At 47.8% G+C, this 19,313-nt stretch overlaps 1 protein-coding gene across 2 annotated transcripts; it reads left to right on the top strand.

Moving 5' to 3' along the window:
* LDLRAP1 (low density lipoprotein receptor adaptor protein 1) lies at positions 1-15,393 on the top strand. Of its 2 annotated transcripts, XM_065744529.1 has the most exons (10): positions 1-106; positions 556-698; positions 2,248-2,360; positions 4,986-5,100; positions 7,997-8,069; positions 8,476-8,559; positions 9,880-10,010; positions 11,946-11,980; positions 12,584-12,656; positions 13,355-15,393. In XM_065744529.1, the coding sequence occupies exons 1-10, from the start codon at positions 22-24 to the stop codon at positions 13,451-13,453; spliced, it is 951 nt and encodes a 316-aa protein (XP_065600601.1). In that variant the 5' UTR covers positions 1-21; the 3' UTR covers positions 13,454-15,393. The 2 variants fall into 2 exon arrangements, with proteins under 2 accessions (XP_065600601.1, XP_065600602.1); XM_065744530.1 differs by lacking the exon at positions 12,584-12,656.
* Positions 15,394-19,313: the final 3,920 nt, after the last annotated feature.

Below are 19,313 nucleotides of genomic sequence, written 5' to 3'. Positions count from 1 at the left end.
TTGCCGCGGTCCCACGCGGGGATGGACGCGCTGCGCTCCGCGGGACGCGCTCTGCTGCGCAGCCCCAGCGTCACCAAACCGCCCTGGGCCGGCGGCCGCCACCAGAGTGAGAGTCCCTCCGCCTTCCTCTCCCTCCTGCCCCCCCTTCCCCGCCCCGTTCTCCGCGTCCTCGCGGGGTTCGGGCCCCGCTCTGGCCCGGGTGCGGTACGGCCGCGAAGGGAGCGGCGCAGGGGGTGCGGGGGCACTGCGGGTGGGGTGGGGCACAGCCGCGAGGGAGGGGAGGCTGAAACAAATCGTGTGTTACCGTGCTCCGGGAACGGCCCCGCGGGCGCAGTGCTGTGCGGTGCTCCCCCGCGGCTGTCAGCCGGGAGACGGCACCTGAGCTGCGGGGAGACGGGCTCACGTCGGGTCACGTCACGACAGGTCACGCTCCACCAGCGCCTCGCGAAGTCCGTCGTGGCAGGACCGACTGGTTGCAGGCAGAATGCAGTGCCGTCCCAGCAGGCGTTCCTCGTGCGTTTGGGACGTTAAAGGGTCTCTTTGTTGCCTCTCTAGAGCTCCCGGAGAACTGGACTGATACCCGAGAGACGCTGCTGGAAGGGGTGCTCTTCAGCCTCAAGTACCTGGGCATGACGCTGGTGGAGCAGCCAAAGGGTGAGGAGCTCTCTGCAGCTGCTGTCAAAAGGATTGTTGCCACCGTGAGTACCCGCAGTCGTAGAGCTTTGCAGGATAGTCCCACATCACCTTCTGTTGCCTGGGTTGGTATTAAAAGCTGCAGTTCTGGAGGCAGAGCTCTGTCTGCAGACCTGAGAGCATCAGGGCTGTAAGTCTGGCCTGTCCAGAGGTGAGTGGGGCCCCTCTGCAGTGTCCATAGGTGTGGGTAGAAGCGCAGGGCGGCCCTGGGAAGGCTTTCAGGCCGGCCCTGGGCTGCAGGGGGATCGTGCTGCAGAAAGCTCTTGTCGTGTCTCTGGGCTCTGGTACTGCTTGATAAATGTGTCTGACCCTGGGAGTGGAAGAAAGCTGTGACCTGGAGACATCAGGCTCTCGTCATGGAAGACAGCGACGGAGTTCTGAGTGCTGCCAGCACGTGACCAAGCTCTGGGCCTGTGCCTGGTATGCATTTCTGAGTTTCTTTCCCAGAATTTGGAGAATTAAGAGGGAGAAGGGAGCAGGACAGTTTGCTCCGATTCTCAGACATTGCAGCCATCCATCCTGCTTTAATCTCTGCTGCAAGAGGGGACCGATTTTCAGCTGTCCTGTAACAGAGCCTCCCCAGTGCCCTGCTCACTGGGCTGTCCAAGTAAAATTAATGATTCCTTAAGCTGTTATAGAACTTAATGAGCCAGGGACACAATTGTACTGCCATAGAAACAGTGGAGTGGTGAACTGTGCTGGGTAACAACAGGTCCTCTGCTGACATATGCTGAACTGTAAGGGAGGGGAGCCCTCCCATGAAACAAAGATGCTGACAGAGCCCTTCACGTCTGCTCAGAGTGAGAATGGAGCCTTTAAATAAATGCCCCAGGGCTGAGCCCACCCTCTGGGGGCAGGGCTCACCATCAGCTGGTCTGGGCTCAGCTCCGGTGACCTTCCCATTGGTTCAGGTCTTCAGGCTGCAGTGAGTTGGATATTTTTGGGGAGAGAATCTGAGCAGTGAGCTGTGAGTAACCTACCTCCTGAAAGCACAGATACAGTGGCACTTGAGTTCTTAAGCTAGCATCTTGTTGTTGGTACAGAGGGTGCCTTGTTGCTTGAACAGGATGTGGTAATGCATCTCAGAGCTGGCTGCCTGCAGTCCCACAGCTTGCAGGGCTGTCCTGCTCTCAGCACAGCCCCCTTGTGGGCTGGTGCCCTTGTGACTCCCTGAATTTGCTCTGGTGCCCCCACTGCTCTGAAGCTGTCCCCAGAGGGAAAACTCCCTGAGGTCCCATTGAGCACAGACAGCTTTGCATAGCTTGACCAGACCAGCTGTGTTTTGTGCTTATGATGTCCTTGTGGAAGGGCTGGACTGGTCCCTCCCACTGTGTGGGGTAAACATCCTTATCTCACTAGGCATAAGTTGCTGCAGAAGGGAAGGAAACATTTTTATGAGTGTCTTATCACACCTGGTAGTAAACCCAGGCTGTAGTTCTCATGGCTGCTATTAGTATTTCCTGCCTATTTAAAGTGACTGATAAAGTGCTGGTATAGCTTTGGATATCTCTGCTTAAAGCCTGGAACTTTCCCCTCCCTCTTTTCCTTCCAAAGGCAAAAGCAAGTGGAAAGAAACTGCAGAAAGTTACGCTGAAAGTCTCACCCAGAGGGATCGTGCTAAATGACAGTGGAACCAATGAGCTGATCGAGAACATCTCCATATACAGGTGTGTTATGGGACACCCTGCCCTGAGCCCTCCTCATTGCCTGTGCCCAGCACGAGGAGCCAGTCCGTGCTGGCATCTGAGCTCTGACCTCCACCCAGGCAGGCCTGAGCTGACATCTGTCTGGCCATCACATCTTAAAGCAAAGCAGTGTGGTTGCTAAATTTAAAACAAGTCGATGTCTCCTGCATTAAGTGTGTCCCGAAGCGGGGTGTGGAAAGATGTGATGATCCCAGATGTTTTATGTGGGCACCCTGCTGATCTGTAGCCAAGCACCCCATGGCCACGTGTGGCTTTGAAGAAATGCTGAAGCAGGTAAAGGTGGGAGGTGGATATGAGGACAGTCAGAGCATTGCTGAACAGATGAGGCCCCAGCTCTGGGGCTGGCTGCTGCACACCCTGCTTTTTGCCTCTAATGTGTTTACATGGCTCTGACAAAGAGCAGGGCTTAGGCAGCTGCTGAGACCTAATACCAGTGTGGGAGGGGAGGGTGAGACTGGATTATCCCATATTTGCTCCTGGATTTTGTAAGTATATCTTCAAAGAATACCCAGTTGGAGTCAGGCGCAGGCCTGGAGGAGCAGAGCTAAGTCCAGATCTGTCCCTTTCCATCACCTCAATTATTCATTCTGCTTTCACTCTTTACGCACTCCACTTTCTGTTCTCCGCCCTACACATGCTGTGCCACTTTGCTAAATGTGACATGGGGAGTGCTAGGCTGGGGCACTCTCTCTAGCATGACTATTAACCTACTTGCTTACTAAGCATTGACTACAGCCACCTCCCTTGGAGATAAAACTGCTGCTAAAGAGCAGAGCCGAGTGAAGCAGCCCTGAGCGCGATCACACTAAAACCAGTATCACTGCTTGGTGTAAAACCTCATGTGAGCAGGGCTGTGGGCCTCGGACATTTAGATGCTGCCTTAAATTCTTCCCAGGCACTTTCACTGCCAGCAATAAAGCTGTTCCTCCCATCAGTGCTTGTATACGAGTGTCCCCTTGATTCAGTTGGCTGAAGTCGGTTCAGCTTGAACAGGCTGTTAATGTGGGGACTGATGCTGCTCCCCAGAGCTGCTGGCAGGAAGAGGTGAAAGCTGGGATCTGGGAAACAGGGTTTGTTCACTCGCTTTCCACTAGTACCCTTTCCTAGGAGTTCATCTATACCTCTGCTGTCTTCTGTTTGGCAGTTTTACCCACCAGGGAGAAGCTGGGTCTGAGCTCTTGCTGCAGGTCGGGTGCTAGGGCAGGCAGCATCTGTCCGTGGCTGTGCTGCTGCGGAGGCCTTGCTGTTAGAACTGGCTCACTCCAGAAGTGAGTGTTCAATTCTGTTTGCCTTGAAAATTTAGATCTGTCACATAGAGAGCTGAATGCTGGGGTTTGCAGGAAAACAGCTGCCTGTATGTGTGGGTGACCTTTCACAGCTTGTGTCACGGTTATTTAGAGCAGAGATGCTTCTTTGGGGACAAATGGGAGAAAGGAGTAAACTTGCAAGTGCTTCTCTAATCCAGAGCTCAGCCCTATAGTACACAACACAGGTTGTTGAGCAGAGGGGACCTCACAGACAGTGAGAAATTAATGCAGTGTAAAGAAATTTGGGACGTATCTTTTCAAGACTCAAAATCTGCTGGGAACTGGGATGTTCCAGTCCCCTCCCTGCAGCAACATGAGCTGAAGAGGCAGTGCTGGGCAATAGGAGAACTTTGGTGAAAATGTTCTATGTCTTCGTTTTCTCTTTCCAGTATTAGCTGTTAGATCTGCTGCATGCCCAGGGAAGAAGCTTTGCTTGCTTCTAGCAGCTGCCACCTTGCTCTGAATGTCCAGGGCTGCTCCAGCCAGTGCTTGCTGCCTTCAGACAGAGTGTTTGGTCCCACAGCTCCTGGGCCAGAAGGTCCCTGGGAGATGGCAGTTGCTGATGACAAGGGACATGCTGCTCTGCAGGAGGAAGCTGAGCTCTTGGTCCCAGCAAGATCTCCTCAGACAGCTCAGTCTGTTGCTCTTCAGAGCCTTGTTCCAGAATAAGCCCTGCCTGGGGACTGGGAGGGATGCAGCTGTCCCAGGGATGTTCCCACAAGGGATGCTGAGCCTCCTTCAGTCAGGGCTCTCGGAGCATCCCACACATCTGCTGCTGTGGGTCTCAGAGCCTGAATTTTAGCCTTTCTGACAGCTCCTGCTTCAGTTTCGTTCCTTTATTTGAGAAAGCACATGGGGACCTCAAGAACAAGTCCTTCTCTCTCTTTGTAAGCTTGTTCTCAAAGGAAAAATTTCCAGTCTCTGAAGGCAGAGCATTTGTTAGGGGCAGTCCCAGACTGCCACTCTGCAGTCTTTACTCGCCTTCTTGAACCTGTCCTTTTCTGATAAGGTGAAATGTTTTCTGTTCTCTCTTACCTCTGTGCGACACGCACAGTTTGTGCTGTGCTGTGGCCGGCTGTGGAGTGGCCAGCACTTGCACTGAGCATCTCTTGCAGTTCTATCAGTGGCATTAACTCCTCTGTTGCCTCAAAGTTGGATAATGCTCCTGTGCTCCCTCTGCCTTCCCTGCTTGGCTGTGCTGCTTGAAGATCTGGTGCAGGAGCAGGTTTGTGGAGGGGTTGGTTGTGCTCCAGACAAGACGTTTCGTTCTGTCTTTCAGGATATCCTACTGCACGGCAGACAAGATCCACGATAAAGTGTTTGCCTACATTGCCCAGAACCAGCTCAATGAGAACCTGGAGTGCCATGCCTTCCTTTGTACCAAACGGAAAATGGTCAGTTCAGAGGAAGAAATGGGGATGTGGCTTTAGGAGGAGGAAGCAGAGGGGCTACCTCGGTGCTGTGATAACAGCTTTGCACATAGCTGTAGTGAGGGAGGGTTCATCATCATCTAATGGCCACGGCAGAGCATGGTGCTGCCGTGCCCTGATGCAGTGCTGTCACCTGTTTGCAGGCAGTTAATGGCTGCCAAGGGACTAGCAATTCTTCTACAGAAGTGCTGTGGAGCAGACACAGGGAAGAGGGAGGCAGAACTCAAGGCTGGATTCGCTTAGTCTCACACAGACAGGAAAAGCCTTTCTGCCCCCAGGATCTGTGGCAGGGGTGAGAGCAGCCGGCCCTGGGTAGGTGCTGAAGTCCTCCTGTCTTGCTGCAGTCCCACGTTCTGGGCTTGTTTCCCTACTCAGCATCTTCTTCCCAGGGCTGCTGGAGTCTGGCTGTGCTGTGATCTGGAGAGTCTGAGGCAGGTGAGGAGGTCTCCAGGGAGGCTGTGGTAGCCTGTTGCCTGCCTTGGTGATGGGAGGCATTTAGCCAGTGGCACGGTGCTTACCATGCTGTTTTCTTTGGTGGTTTTTGTTTGTTTGTTTTCCTTGCTATTTATTAAAATTCCCCATCCCATTTTAGCAGCACCTTTGCAGTCACATCCTCTCTGTAAGAATGCATTGGAATATGCAGTGCACTGCATGCCAGGCAGCGTGGAATGGTTGGGTTGGAAGGGTCTCTGTAGGTTGTCTAGTTCCAGTCCCCCTGCTGTGGCAGGGTTGCCAACTGCTATGGCAAGCACCAGGTCGGGTTGCCAGGAAATGAGGGTTTGAAGCAGATACCGGTCTCTGGTTCTTGCTTTGAGCCTGCTTCTGGGATTTTTTTTCCTGCTGATTCAGTGCATCTTGAGGAGGAAAGGCTCTCAGCTGGGCAGGGATCCAGCATTTGCAATCTGGCAGGGGAAAGAAGTGGGGCACTGGGCACTGTCTCCACATAACGGCAAGGGGAAAGCCCTCAGGGCTCTCAAGTAGAGCAAGATCCGGGTCTGGCAGTAAATGGCAGAAGGGGGATAGGTCAGACAAAGAGCCTGGATCTGCTTCCCTCCTAGCAGGGAAGCAACATCCCAAGAGGCTGCAGGAGCTGTTCCTCTTAGTGCAACCCAGAGTGGCAATTCCTGAGGCCTTGTGAGCATCTGTCTCTGGCACTAGTGCCCAGTTCTTTGTTTCTTTCTCTAAGGAGACAATAATGGAAGCTACGGGTTGTATCTTCCATCTGTGGCATATGCTTCTGTCCTTGCATGGTGAAGATAAAACTTGCTCTGCAGATTGAAATTTAACTCTCTCCAGTTATGTCCATACGTCTGAGTTGACGTATCACCAAGGTAACTCCTTTACATCTCCTTCCAAAATGAAGTTCTCCAAGGACTTTTCTGGCAAAAGCTAGAAATACTTTTCTTCTTTGTCTGTGAGATGCACGAAGGTCATGCTGGTAAGGTAGTACCCTGCTCCCAGACCAGGGTCTGTCCCTTCCCCAGGGCAGGGTCCTTGAACATATGCATAGCTAGCAGTCAACAGCATATAATTAGTCTGTATTTTTAGTTCATGCGTAATTCTCAACAGTAGCTGGGTCTATTAAACTTGATTCAGATGTGACAGCTTAAATTGTAAACAGCTGTGAGGAGTTTCATACTTAATTACCATATTTACGTTTTTACCATAAAACATTTGCACTTTGATGGAAGATGTAAATAGCTCTGACATTCAAATGAGCTCTCCCATCTTGCAAGGCTTAAGTGGCACAGATAGTTTTGCTGTGACTTCTCTCTTCCTCCCATGCAGGAGCATGTGGCTTTCAGGAGGAGTTTGTTCTTCAGTGCTCCCCCCACACCACAGGGGGCTGTGGGTTACACTCCAGGATCCGGGTTTGTTTCGGTTGTAACTTCGTAAACTTATGCCTCAAGGTTTATATGCTATTCCAGCCTTGCTGTGTTACTTGTTACCTCCTTGCACTTTAAGCTGCCAGTGAGATCTGCCTTCTCCTAATGAAACTGGCAATTATGTCACTATTTATATATCTCAAGCAACTTGGGTTATTTAAGGTATGCTTGGTTGTTGTTGTCTTTTTTTTTTTTCTCCTTAATGCTACTGAAGTTCTCAACTGGGGGAGAAATGAAGGGACTGAAGGTGAAGGTATTCTGCTTCAGCCGTGGCTGTGTGCATGTGTCCAGCTCAAGGCTGTTGCAAAACAAACCTGAAGTATTGCTTCAAGCCTGTATGGCCCCAGAATAGCTTGGGGGAAGGGGAAGATCTCACGGGTCTCCTGCTTCCCAGACTGCTCCCTGTCCAGGAGAGCTGTGAAATTGCAGCATTTTGGCTTTCACTTGCTGATTTCAGAGTGTTCACATGCATGTGATCTTGCATGGTGCAGAGGAGGGATGGATGGACGCCCTTCCCTGGCTCTGGCATGACTGGCTGACAGCAGTGTGGTCTGGGCTGTTTGGGTGCTGGGTCCCTTGGCAGTGTTGGTCGTTCTGATGCTCTGCAGTGAGTGTTGCACAGCCTGGCCCTGTATCAGGGAGCTGTGAGCCTGCAGCCATGCAGTGGTTGCATTTGTTGAGGTTGTGTTTAGGTGTGGATATGTGAAGAGCGGTGTGCCCTGTGGTTGGGAGGGGCTCTTCTCTCCCTGCTTGTCAGCTCGCTGCCTCTTCCTGTTACAGCTAAAGATGTGTCTACAGTGGGCTCCATGTCCTACATAGAGCAAGTCGCTGTTTCCATCAGTATTTTGTCACCCCTCCACAGCCAGGCAGTGGGAAAGTGCACGGAGCAGAGGACTGGTTGGATCCATGTTAAATGTCAATCTACAGAGCAGAACCCCATCTATTAACGTGCTGCTTAACCCCTCTCTTTTCAGGCCCAGGCAGTCACCCTCACTGTAGCTCAGGCATTCAAAATAGCGTTTGAGTTCTGGCAAGCCTCCAAGGAAGGTGAGTTTTATTCCTTTTCCCACTCTCCACATGAAAGTTCAAGGAATGACTTCGGGTTTTTTCAGCTTCAAATTTTCAGGCTGCTGTTAAGGTTGGTTCAATCTCTGGCATGATTTAAGGCATCATCCAGGTTTCTCTAGGCAGCCTTGTAAATCAGGCTGAATTTTGGCTGTGCTCCTTTCTTGCAAGTGGCATTTGGAGAGCTGAGTGCTTACCTGTGGTACCTCATAGCCCTACCGCTGTCGATATTTTTGCTTTTACCTTCTAGCAGATGATAAAACACACTCAGACCTGGGCTGTTTTGGGCAGAGGAGACTTGGTAGCCTGTCGTTGCTGTCCTTGCTCCTTGCAAAAGGCTTGTGGGACAGTGCTCTGCAGACAGTGATGGGGTCTCCTTCTTTTGCAGAGAAGGAGAAGCGAGAAAGGTCTGTCTTGGAAGGAGAAGGGGTGAGCAGCCCAAACTCAGCTGCCCCTGCTTGCCCTGATGCATGTAAGTCACCAACAGCAAAGGTTTGCTTCAGCCTTGGGGATGGGAAGCAGCTTAATGTCTGTGGGGCTTTTCCCTGGATAGGCATTTTCCTAGGAGGGCTTTGATGAACAGGAAGAAGCAAACACTTTGGCTGTAGCAGAGATGTTGCCCTGGACTTGGTGTCTGCCTGCCAGGTCTTTCTATCTTCCCTTTAAGTATCTCTTACATCTCTTTGTACACAGCTGCTGTCACCCCAAATCTGTTTACTTCTGCCTGAAGCAAATTGGCTGTAATGTCTTTGTAACCTTTGCATGGATCCTCACGTCCTGAGTTTAATTTGGGGGTTGTGTTGGACCTGAAGGACTTGCTGTTCTGTTGGCTGTGTGAAAATGAAATAAATGGTAAAAGCTCTCATAGTTCAGTGTCTGGCCATGGGTCCTCTGAAATGCTAGATGCATAGCCAGGGAGAAATGGGACAAAAGGCTAATCTCTCTTCTGTGCTGGCCATGGAGATAAGAGGATTTGACACAGAGGAAAATAGCATTAAACTGGGCTTAATCCCAGACTGGTGCATCTCATTCTTTCATATGAAGGCCCAGGACTGGAGGAATCTGTCACAAATGGTGGCAGATCAGAACAAATGAGGTCCAAGGCTGCAAGTGGTATAGAAATGGGCTCTCTTGTCTGCCTGGCCACGTGCTGATGTTTTGCAGCTGGGGCATTTCTGCATCTGCCTGTATCACAGGGTTGTGGGGGGGGTGACTGAAGGCTTCCCTGAAAGAACATAGCCTGTGATATACCAGCAGCCAGCAGCCTATGAACTGCTCTTCACCCAATGCAGCATTTTCCCTTCATCCTACAGAATTAAGATGGATCTTAGCAGGATGTGGAATTGATGCCAGGGCCGAGCTGAGGATACTGCCCAGGTTCCCACCTTGTGGTTGCTGTTCCCAGCCCAGCCCTGGGCTATGAAGCTTTGGGGTGGGATGTCTCAGCTTTCCCTGAGACTGATCCTTACCCATTTTGAATGTATCACATACCCAAGAGCCTTCCCTGATGGCTGATGGAGGGACAAGCTGACTGATTCCCCTGCATCCCTGTTCTGGGGGTCTTGGGTGCCCAATAAGAGCATTTTGAATTATGTGGATGGAAACCACAGGCTTAACCAGTACGAATGCAGCTCCTCCGCACTAAAATTCAGGGCTGTGCTGAAAGGAATTCAATGCCTCCCCTTGACTTCTCCCCTCAAGGGAAAGCAATTGCTGCAATAAGGCTTGGGTTTGTGTTTTTTTGTTTTGTTTTTTCCTTCTCTGCCTCATTCCCTCTCTTCTCTGTTCACAGCTGCAGCCACGGGGAACTTACTGGATTTAGAAGATCCTGCCAAGTTGCTCCTTACCAGCAGTGAAAACCCCACACATTTAGATAACAGCATGTTTGGGCCCAGCTCCTCTGTAAATAACAACGTGGTGTGGGTAAGTTTGCCCAGGGCACCACAGAATCTGCTGAGCTGGCAGGGAGTGATGCTACCTCAATCCTTGTGTGCTCCAGGTCCTCTTTTGGTGCTTTCTCTTGGACAAGACCCTCTGGGAGCTCTCAGGCAGCTGAGCTGCTTATTAAGGATTTCAGACTTGCCCAAGCGAGCTGGGTTTTGGTGTCTGCTAGAAAGGATTGCTTAGTGTGTGAGTACTTACAGCCCTTTATAGGATCAGTAAATAAATTAAAGCAATTGCAAGCCACTGTGAAAAAATGCTGCTGTCAGATAATTGAATATTACTCTTGAATAGTGCTTCTCAATGGTTTGTCACTTAAGTAAGAGATGACCTAACTATCCTGTCCAGGGGGAAAAAAAATAATGTTGGTGGCTTTTGTTTACTGTTCACTAAAAGCAGGTTTTGTTATGTTTGTTATTACTCTTAGTTTTCCCTTGTTGTTTGTAACTCTGTATTGCTTGTGTGAACATGGATGACTTCTCTAGAATGTCCAGAGTCATCTAGCTCAGCTGTTTCATGGACCACTCACAGAAAAGTAACAGTCTAGGTGATTATCTAGGTGTGCATCCATGGGGGAGTTTCTTGCACACCCAAGTGATACACTACCAACAGGGCATGGGCTGATCTTGGAACCCCCACCATCCCCAACCTGTGACCTTGTCCCTGCGGTTTCGTCTCTGGAAACATGCTGTTAAAATTTGGGAGGGTTAAATGAGAAAGGCCTTTGCATGGTGCCTGTTTCTTGAGTCTGCCGGGTCTGTCCTTAAGGCTTTTCAGGTTAAACCTGAAGATCAATTCCAAAGCCTGCAGGCCTATCAGCAGTCTCTGATCCCCCCTTCTTGCATTTTCTTATTTTATGTATTACATCATCTGCCAATGCATCATACATTGGCATTGGGCATAGTCAAGTCTGTCCATAGCAAAGCCCTCTCAAAGGGATGTCTTCCTGCACAGGAAACCTTTCTCCCCTCATCAATTCAAATGCTTTCCCTGGGAACCCTTCGAAGACCAAATCAGAGAAAAAAGGATCACAGAGTTGCTTTCAAACAACACAGGTCCAGCCCTTTGCTGGTACACTGTTGCTTTCCAAGTACTTGATCCAGAAAAGCCCCAGGGAATGCCCAAAACATCTTGTTGAGCTCTTTCCAGGTTCATTCTCCTAGCAAAAACCTACAGCATGTGCCAGCTGTGTGGCAGGAGCTGTGTGAGCTGAGGGCCATGGCTCCCTTTGCTCATGCTAGCTTGCTGCCTATCAGCTCTGTTCAGGATGCTTTTGTGCGTAAATAGCAAACAGATGCTTTCAGTCAAAACAGTATCTTCTGCTTTGTGTTGAAAAAAGAGCTTGGTGGAGGGCTCAGCGTGCAGATGCTTTGGAACCAGCTCTCAACTTTGAGCATGGTGGCAATTTTCAAGCAAGGAACTGAGGGGTTTGGCTTCTTTAGAGGGATTCAGCTGACCCAGATAGGAACCTGCTTCATCTTACAGCGCTGATCCAGCGTGTGCAGGCAGCAAGGTAGAATTAGTCTGGTCTGGAGATGGTGGGACAAGGTAGAATTAGTCTGGTCTGGAGATGGTGGGACAAGGTAGAATTAGTCTGGTCTGGAGACGGTGGGAAAGGGCCAATCCCCTCCTCTGTCTCAGAACTGCAAGGGGAGCACAGCATCCTAGAGCCAAGTCCTGAAACCTGGGCAAGCCTGGGCCACCCAGAATTACATCTCTTATTTTGTGGCTTGTGTGGAGAGTGAGATAAAGCCTGTTTAAGGAGGCAGATTGCTGATAGGAGTATTGCTATGTGTGCTCAGGGGTCCATATATACATTTTTGTCTGCTGTACTGAAGTGAGGAGACAGATCTCTAAGTACACTTTTGTGCATTCCCTTAGCAACTACTTCTCTCTCTTTTTATCTCTTTGCAAAAGGAAATGGATGATGATCTCGACGAGGCATTTTCAAGGTAATTCTAATAACACCCTTTACAAGTTCACACCACTGGGGACTAGCCCGGGGGGGCCTGTGTTTTTTAATAATGCTTCTAATCTAATCAGCTGTCATGATCTGACCTAGGCAGCTCCCCCATCAGTACCTCAGCTCTTAATTGAAAGATAGGCTTTGTGGCTGGCTGATAAGCCATATATTTTGACAACCTTTTAAGGATGGAGAGAGCCTGTATGTGATAGGAAATTTAATTCCCTGAGCAGCCAGCATGTCCACTCTTGCTTGCCAGGGATGTTTAAAGCCACTTGCTTCGAGCCCCTGTGCTAGATGTGGCAGTGCTGGCCCCTGCTTGTGGTATATGGGGATTTTTACCCTTCTTTTCCCTCTGTGAGGTCTGGCCAAATCCTGGGACCTTGGTCTTATCTTTTCCCAAACCAACAGCAAAATTCTGCAAGCACTGTTTTTTGTTTTTGTTTTTTTCCCTGACAAATCCTGTTGCATAGGGTTCCTACTGCAGCTTGGTTGCACTGAGGCAACTCTAATGCACTGATTTCGAATCAATGTACCTGAGTGCATTCAGATTTTATGGCTATAACGCCGTGTGGCTTAATTCACTGTCTAGTCCAAATGAAGATCTGCCCTTGAGGTGCACTCCAAGCCATCCAGCAATGTTAAACAAGTCTGCCTTCTTTCAGGTGAGTTATCCTGTCTGCCCTCACGCTGGCAGGCTTGTACAGTGTGACAGACACATGGCCATGCAATAAAAGTACTTGCTTAGCCTGAAGGAAATGGACCTCTCTGTCACATTTGGTTCTTGGGAGTGATTTACAACTTTCATTTCCATGGCAACTCCATCCCAAGACCTGTTCTGTAAAGGGACTGCTTGATGTTGACGTAATGTAATCAGTTTTTCTCAACTGTGTTCCTTGCTCTGCTTAGCTAAAGTGTTGGTTGCAGGCTTTTGTTTTGCACTGTTGGATGTGGAGCTGTCGTTTTACCCCTGGCCTTTGGGTAAGGCAGTATTTGGACTGAGTCATTGCAGTGAGACTGCTCCTTGGGTCAACTGAGCCTTTATGCTGAGATAAGATCCCTGGTGATGGTGCAGCCTCCAGGAAGAGCTCAGAGGAGGAAGAAGGCACTGTGCTGTCATACTCTGAACGTATGGGATATCCAGGCTGCAAATTCCCTGGATTATGGGCAGTGTTAGAATAAACAGCCAGAAAAGCTGCTACAAACCTGAGAGAGCTGTAAATGTCATCTCTCCCTTTGCTGAACGACTTTTTTCAGTTGGAGGACTTTGAAGTTTGGCTTTGGTATTGCAGTTGTGTCAAGCATCTGAGCTATGAACTTGAATGCATTTGTGTTCTTACTTTTTGTTTTTCTCCCCTCTTAGACTTGCTCAGTCCAGAACAAACCCTTACGTTCTCGACACAGGACTGACAGCTCAAGACATCCAGAGTGCAGAAATGCTCTCATCGGTGGATTGGAATAAAATAGATTCAAATACAGGCGAGAAAGATGATCTGTTCATGTTTTGAAGTCAAGTTCATCTAACAGCTGACAACAGAATAACCACTAAAAGCCTGTGGACTAAATCGTGCTCTTCCAGGTGCTGTGTACAAGGGATTCTTCTGAGGGGTCTTCACCAAGTCAGATGATGTTACAGCACAGCTTAGACCAAAGTTTTAGAAATCTAACATGCATTGTTTTTTACCTTGCTTTTATCTAAACCATGAGATGCTCCTGAACATATTTATTCTTAGCTGTTACAGTTTACATATATGACTGAAAGGTGTGTAGAGCATCTACAGTATCAGGTGGCAATACGCCATCAGTAGTGCCTGTCCCTCCCTGAAAAATGCTATGCAACACCAAAGTTCCTGTGTATACACATTTCTAGACAAAGGTCTGCAGATGGAAATGCAGTTGAAAGCACAACTGTTACTAAACCACTGGTTCTTGAACAACTCATCACCTGCCTAGGCTGAGGGGAGGAGAATTGCAGCAGCTGCTATCAGTGCTGAAGGAGGTAGCAGAGATCTTGCTTTTGTTGTGAATGTGATACTCTCAGTTGTCAATCACCCATACATGTTCTGGCTTTTTCTTTGCCAGCTTCTTAAGTGAATTGACACTTCTTATCCAAAGACTGTAAAAGTTTTGCACTTTAAGACTTGAGCTGAAAGTAGTGGTCCAAAAATGGCAGAGTAGGCAGTGCCTGTAACTTCTCTTCAGAAACTATTTACCTCCTTACCCCCACCCACCCCCCAAAAAAGAAACCTAACAGTGCTGCAGCTGTTTCAAATCTGACTACTCGTGTGCATTGTTTCTGTTATGACTTGAAATACTAAGGCTCAGCTGCATGGTTGGTTTAAAAGCCAAAAACAGCAGGCAGTAATAATCTGTTTTTCTAAAGTGCGTTGGAAGTTGCAGGTTGTGTGAATCCAGTAGCACAATAGATTTGTGTTCTTAGCTCTGCTAAGTGGATTTGGCTGTGCATGCCTTTTTACAGTTTCAGAAACATTTGGTAGTTGCCCGCTCAATAGACTCAAAGGAAATTGGATTAGGCAAGACCAATACCTGTATGCATGATGAGCAGAAGGTGCCCCTGTCAGTGGTACTCCAGTCCATTCTTCCTGACAGCTGCATCTCCTGTGAGGCTTGGGAAGCTGTCTTCATCTGCTTCTGGAATTCAAACAACAAAGTAATGGAGGTATAAAGCTTACGCCAATTAAAAGATTAAGTTTAATGATCCTAAATAGTCGCACTGACAGTTTGCAGTGTTTGTGGCCTTCTGTGAAGTGTACTAAGCTGTTTTATAGATTTGTAACTTGGAACTTAGTTTTGAAACACTAATTCGTTCCCCAGACAGTTCTCTATAACTCCTAAGGCTGCTCGCAAACAAACAAACAAAAATCTTGATCAGCTGTACGAATTCATTAGGAAACAGCAGAGTGACACTAACTTAGATTTGATTTTTTGCCAGTTACCATGATGAGGTATTGATGACTCGTGAAGCCAACTCATCGTCTCTTAATAATTTTGCAGGATAAGCAGAGAGCACATTCTGTGTTCAGAGCAATCCTGAAACTACTGTTCCCATGACTTATTGATGTCATGTGTAGCATCAGTCTCCTGAGATTGAAAGAGTTATTCAAAGTTTGCCCGTTCTGCAAAGGTAGGGTTGTGGAGCCATTGCAGAAGCAGTGGCAGCCTCATCCTGAGCACTGGGGGTGCTCATCTCTGTAAGCAAAGATCTATATTGTGGGAATGGACTGTGAGGCTTTCTCTGTACAACGATATTTTTTTCTTTTCTAGAGATTTGAGGAGCATATACTGATAGATACAGTACTATATATGTATGTAGATATTTTTTAAGAAAAAAAAAGAATATCTGTATGGAGAAAAATAAAAGTTTTACCGTTTTTTGGTTTTGGAGTGTTTGTGCTGGTTGACTTTACTTTTTACCACAGCATTTTTAATGTGTAGAAAACTTTGTATTTCTACCTGGTTGAGTTTTCCTTCTCTCTTGGTGCATAGCAGTGACTGGAAAGGATGGGAGGAGGCCGTTTCCAGGGCCATCCATGCAGAAATCAGTGGTTACAAGTAAAGTAGCACGCTTTGCTGCTGGCTGTGGCTGTTTGTTCCTTTTGAAACAAGCTCTGGGTGATCCCGTCCCCTTGGGGCTGTTTTCAGGCACTCTGTGCTTCTGAGGGTTGTTTGTCTTTCCAGCCCTTGCTATCAGCAATTTCATCCCCAACAAAACCTCCAGTCTCAAGCAGTGTGAAGGGAGAACGTCCCAGGACGAAGTTTTGGCTCTGCCTGCAATCCAGCTCTTGCAGAGAAGTGCCCTCTCCCTGCAGATCGCAGGGGCAGTTTCTGGTGTGGCTGTTAATAATCCTATTTCTGGTCACGCCACTCCAGGCTGTTTTGTTTTTTTTTTTTGCCTAAAAGCCCCGTGATACTTTGCAGGGAGCTATTTCACTTGTACCATTGTGTTTCCATATTCCTCACAGCCCCCAAACTTGCTTCTTCTCTGCCTCAAACAAAACCTTCCTCCTGTTGAGCAGCGTGAATTTGAATGTGACATTTCAGCAGCAGGGCTGTCACTCGGCTGTTCCCTGCCTTGCATGCTCACGGTGCGAGCCCCAGCCAGAGTAGTGCACAAAAAGAAGTGTAAAAGCATTAAATCTCAGATGTGGCAAATTTATCACTTCTGTGTACCGTCACAGCACGAGTATAAAACTGACAGTAAAAAATAAAACAATTTTGTCGCTGGCATTTTTTATTACTTTTAGTGTGCTGCCTTTTTTGTTAGTGAGAATTTAAATTATAATGGTATGCTTCACTTAAAAAAAATAAAAAGTATCCATAGCAACAGGAACATCTAAATTATTGTAGGCTGATCGCTTCTCTACTTGAGTCACATCACATGCCTTTCAAAGACAGTCCCAGAGGTGCAGGATTTTAATAGATTTTTGTGTGTGTGGATTTTATTTTTTTTTTTATAAACAACTGTATACACAGCACTTTCTCCATCAATATTCTCCCTACAGAAAGATCTGAATTTAATGATTGCCAGCACACTTCATTACCCAGAGAGCTGGGAATTCAGGCTTGCTCTTGCAATCTGTACTTCATCTGAGTCTTTCTCAGCTGAGTCGGAGCCTTCTGGTTGTCTCGTGTAAAACTGGAGAACTTCTATCAAGTTCAGCTGATGTTAATTCTGCCTGAAAGCAGTCAGGGGAAGTACAAGGGGAAGGGAAGGGTTGCTCAGCCTGCACTGTTGGGAATCCACCTTTTAGACTGCAAGCTATAGTCCATCTTATCTGTGTTCTCTTTGAATTCTTAGTTGCTGTCCCTAGAAAGTAACTCCAGCCGACGTTTAAAAGCCCATCAGTGTGAAACTGCACCCAGTCAGTTTTTGGATACTGTCTCTAGAACTGGGTCTCCTTGATCACTTCTGATCTGAAGCAGTTCTAGCTGTCTGCCCTCAAAAGGTCCCTCCATCTTATTTGGGAGAAAAGCCCCACCAGTATGCATCGATGGCCTTCCTCTGAGCCCATGTATTGTTATAATTGAAATTATAGTAGGAAACTGTTTATGGGCTCTCTTGGAAATCTCAGGTAAAGAACTGAGACTTAATAGGTGCGCACATACATAACAACGAGATCTTAAACCAAAGCTTGCCTGTATCTGACATTTCTTGTGTTCAGCAATGTGCTTTTTATGTCTTTCATTTCCCACCGTTGTGCACTATGTTCCTGGGTCATAATTTCCTGCATTTTTTTCCCCAGAGGAGGCTGCAATTCAAGGATGATATATTTGCAGAGCAGAACATGCAAATTACTGTTGAATTAGGCAATCTTTCAACATACAGAACATTACTTATCATTTAACCTCTGCAGAATAACAGCTGATGTGTGAACGAGTGGTTGTGGATCACCAAGAGAAACAAGAGAGCGTGCTGAGGTTCTTTTTCTGTTTTGATTTACCTGAAAGGAAGTGTCATGTAAGCATGAAAAGGAGCAGGCTCGAAGGAGACAGCTTTCAGGTTTTGAAGATGGTTATCATCAAGGTGATGCCACGCAGATGCTGTTACAGGAACTTGGTGTAGTGTCTCAGTGACTTCCAGATCAAATTGGTTTCATATGCAATTTAGGAAAAAAAAAAAAAAGGTGGGTGGTTAAAGAAGGCAGAATGATGCAAAAAATATGTCAGACCTGCAGATCTGGCTCGTATTTTAAAATCACATTCTTTCCTTTATGTCTGCTATAAAATCACAGGACTCTTCAATGGTCTTAAACAGAAACCTGTAATTTTGTGATTGATGCATGAGCCAGAAGATAATCCAGTTCGCTTTCACAGAGATTTATTAAAGCTGTGGGTCCAGCAGGAGTCAGAAATATTCATTTCACATTAAGCATACAAAGTCGTACAGAAATAGTGAGCCCTGACCTTTGCTACCAGACAGCAAGTTAAAGCCATCAGCTCCCTGGCCTCACTCTCAGCTGCACAGCGTTAGGGACAGGACCTAGCAGGAGGTTTGCCCTCATCTGTAGGTGCAGCTTTTTGACTCAAGAGTTTCTCTGAGCTCATATTCTCATTGCTCAGAGTAATTAAATGAATCCCAGAGGCTGCGTCCCCAGGTACTTGGGAGTGCCTGACATCCAGAGCTTTGTGGGCAGTGAGCTGGGTCTGTGTAGCTCTGCCTGGGACTTGCTTCTTGCAGTGGGCCGGATCTGATCTTCAACATTGTTTTCTGAATGAGGCTTTGTTGGTAAGGTGGGCACCTGGGCAGCAGGTCAGAGATAACCAGCAAGATAAGGCCATCCATGTCCACACACAGCACTGGGAGGGTAAAACCTTTGCTTTTGGGGGTGATATGCAGGTGGACCTTGCCTTTTTTCACACTGATTGTGACGTTTTCCAATTGCAAGCTGGCACTGTATAAATTGAGACTAAGTTGTGGGGAAATGGTCGGGATTGAGTTGCTTGCTCTGCTGTGGTCTCACATTTATGTATTGTGCTGACTTGATGCCTATGGGACGTGATAGGAGAATGGGAAAGGGTTCTAGTAAAGCTATTGAGAGACTTAAAATAGGTCCTTAAACAGGGTAAGCACACAAATTGCTTTACAACTACAATGGGAAAACCTTTGCTAGTGCAGCTCATTGTATTTTGCAGGTGTTTCCTTCTGCCCTTGATGCTGTGTGCCTTTCCAGTTCTGCTTTTTATGCTCTGAAAATGAGGGCTCAGTCTCTTGGGGCCAGAAGTAATAAGGAGCCAGCACAGGCTTGAGCACAGCTCTTCAGTTACAGGTGTTCTCTTGTCTCATTACCCAGATTGCATAAGGAGGTGCATTCCTGCTGAGCTTAAAATTGCATCTTTTTACTTCCTACCACACAGTAGCAGTGTTACAGAGATAGCTGCAAACAAGTTCAAAAATATAGTATCCTCAGAATAAAGCTCAGGATGTGAGACATCTGACTTAAGAAAAACCCACGAGGAGCCCTGGATGCTTCTGCCTGACATCTGCAACGTGTGACAATGACTGAGCAGGCCCTGGTCTGAGACAATGAATTTCCTTCCTTACTTTCAGCCTGCCAGCCTTCTCTTTGGCAGCGTAAGATGATCAACAGATGACAACAGGGTAGCTTAGAGGGAGAGGCAGAGGAAGGCAGCTCCAAAGCACTGTGCATTTGAAGCATCTTACTACAGCTTTATCAGCTACTTTTTGCATTGGTTTTCTTGTCCCGTGCATAGGTACTCCAGGCTGTTGTTGAGGGAACTGGTGGTGCTGGCTGAACTCCACTGGGTGTGTATCCACGCTGCTGTGGTGGCACGGCCACGAT

The sequence above is a fragment of the Cyrtonyx montezumae genome, unplaced genomic scaffold (genome assembly GCF_038088225.1).
Source record: "Cyrtonyx montezumae isolate F1298 unplaced genomic scaffold, pur_monq_1.0 scaffold_31, whole genome shotgun sequence".
NCBI lineage: Eukaryota > Metazoa > Chordata > Aves > Galliformes > Odontophoridae > Cyrtonyx > Cyrtonyx montezumae.
Note: the sequence above shows the minus strand (reverse complement) of the source record. Positions and strands in the feature narration are given on the sequence as shown.

Bases quoted from the DNA above. Each gene is read 5' to 3' on its own strand.
- LDLRAP1 (XM_065744529.1), top strand. From the start codon at position 22: ATGGACGCGCTGCGCTCCGCGGGACGCGCTCTGCTGCGCAGCCCCAGC. The intron at 5,101-7,996 runs GTCAGTTCAGAG...CTCTCTTTTCAG, and splicing joins TTTGTACCAAACGGAAAATG to GCCCAGGCAGTCACCCTCAC. The intron at 11,981-12,583 runs GTAATTCTAATA...TTCACTGTCTAG, and splicing joins CTCGACGAGGCATTTTCAAG to TCCAAATGAAGATCTGCCCT.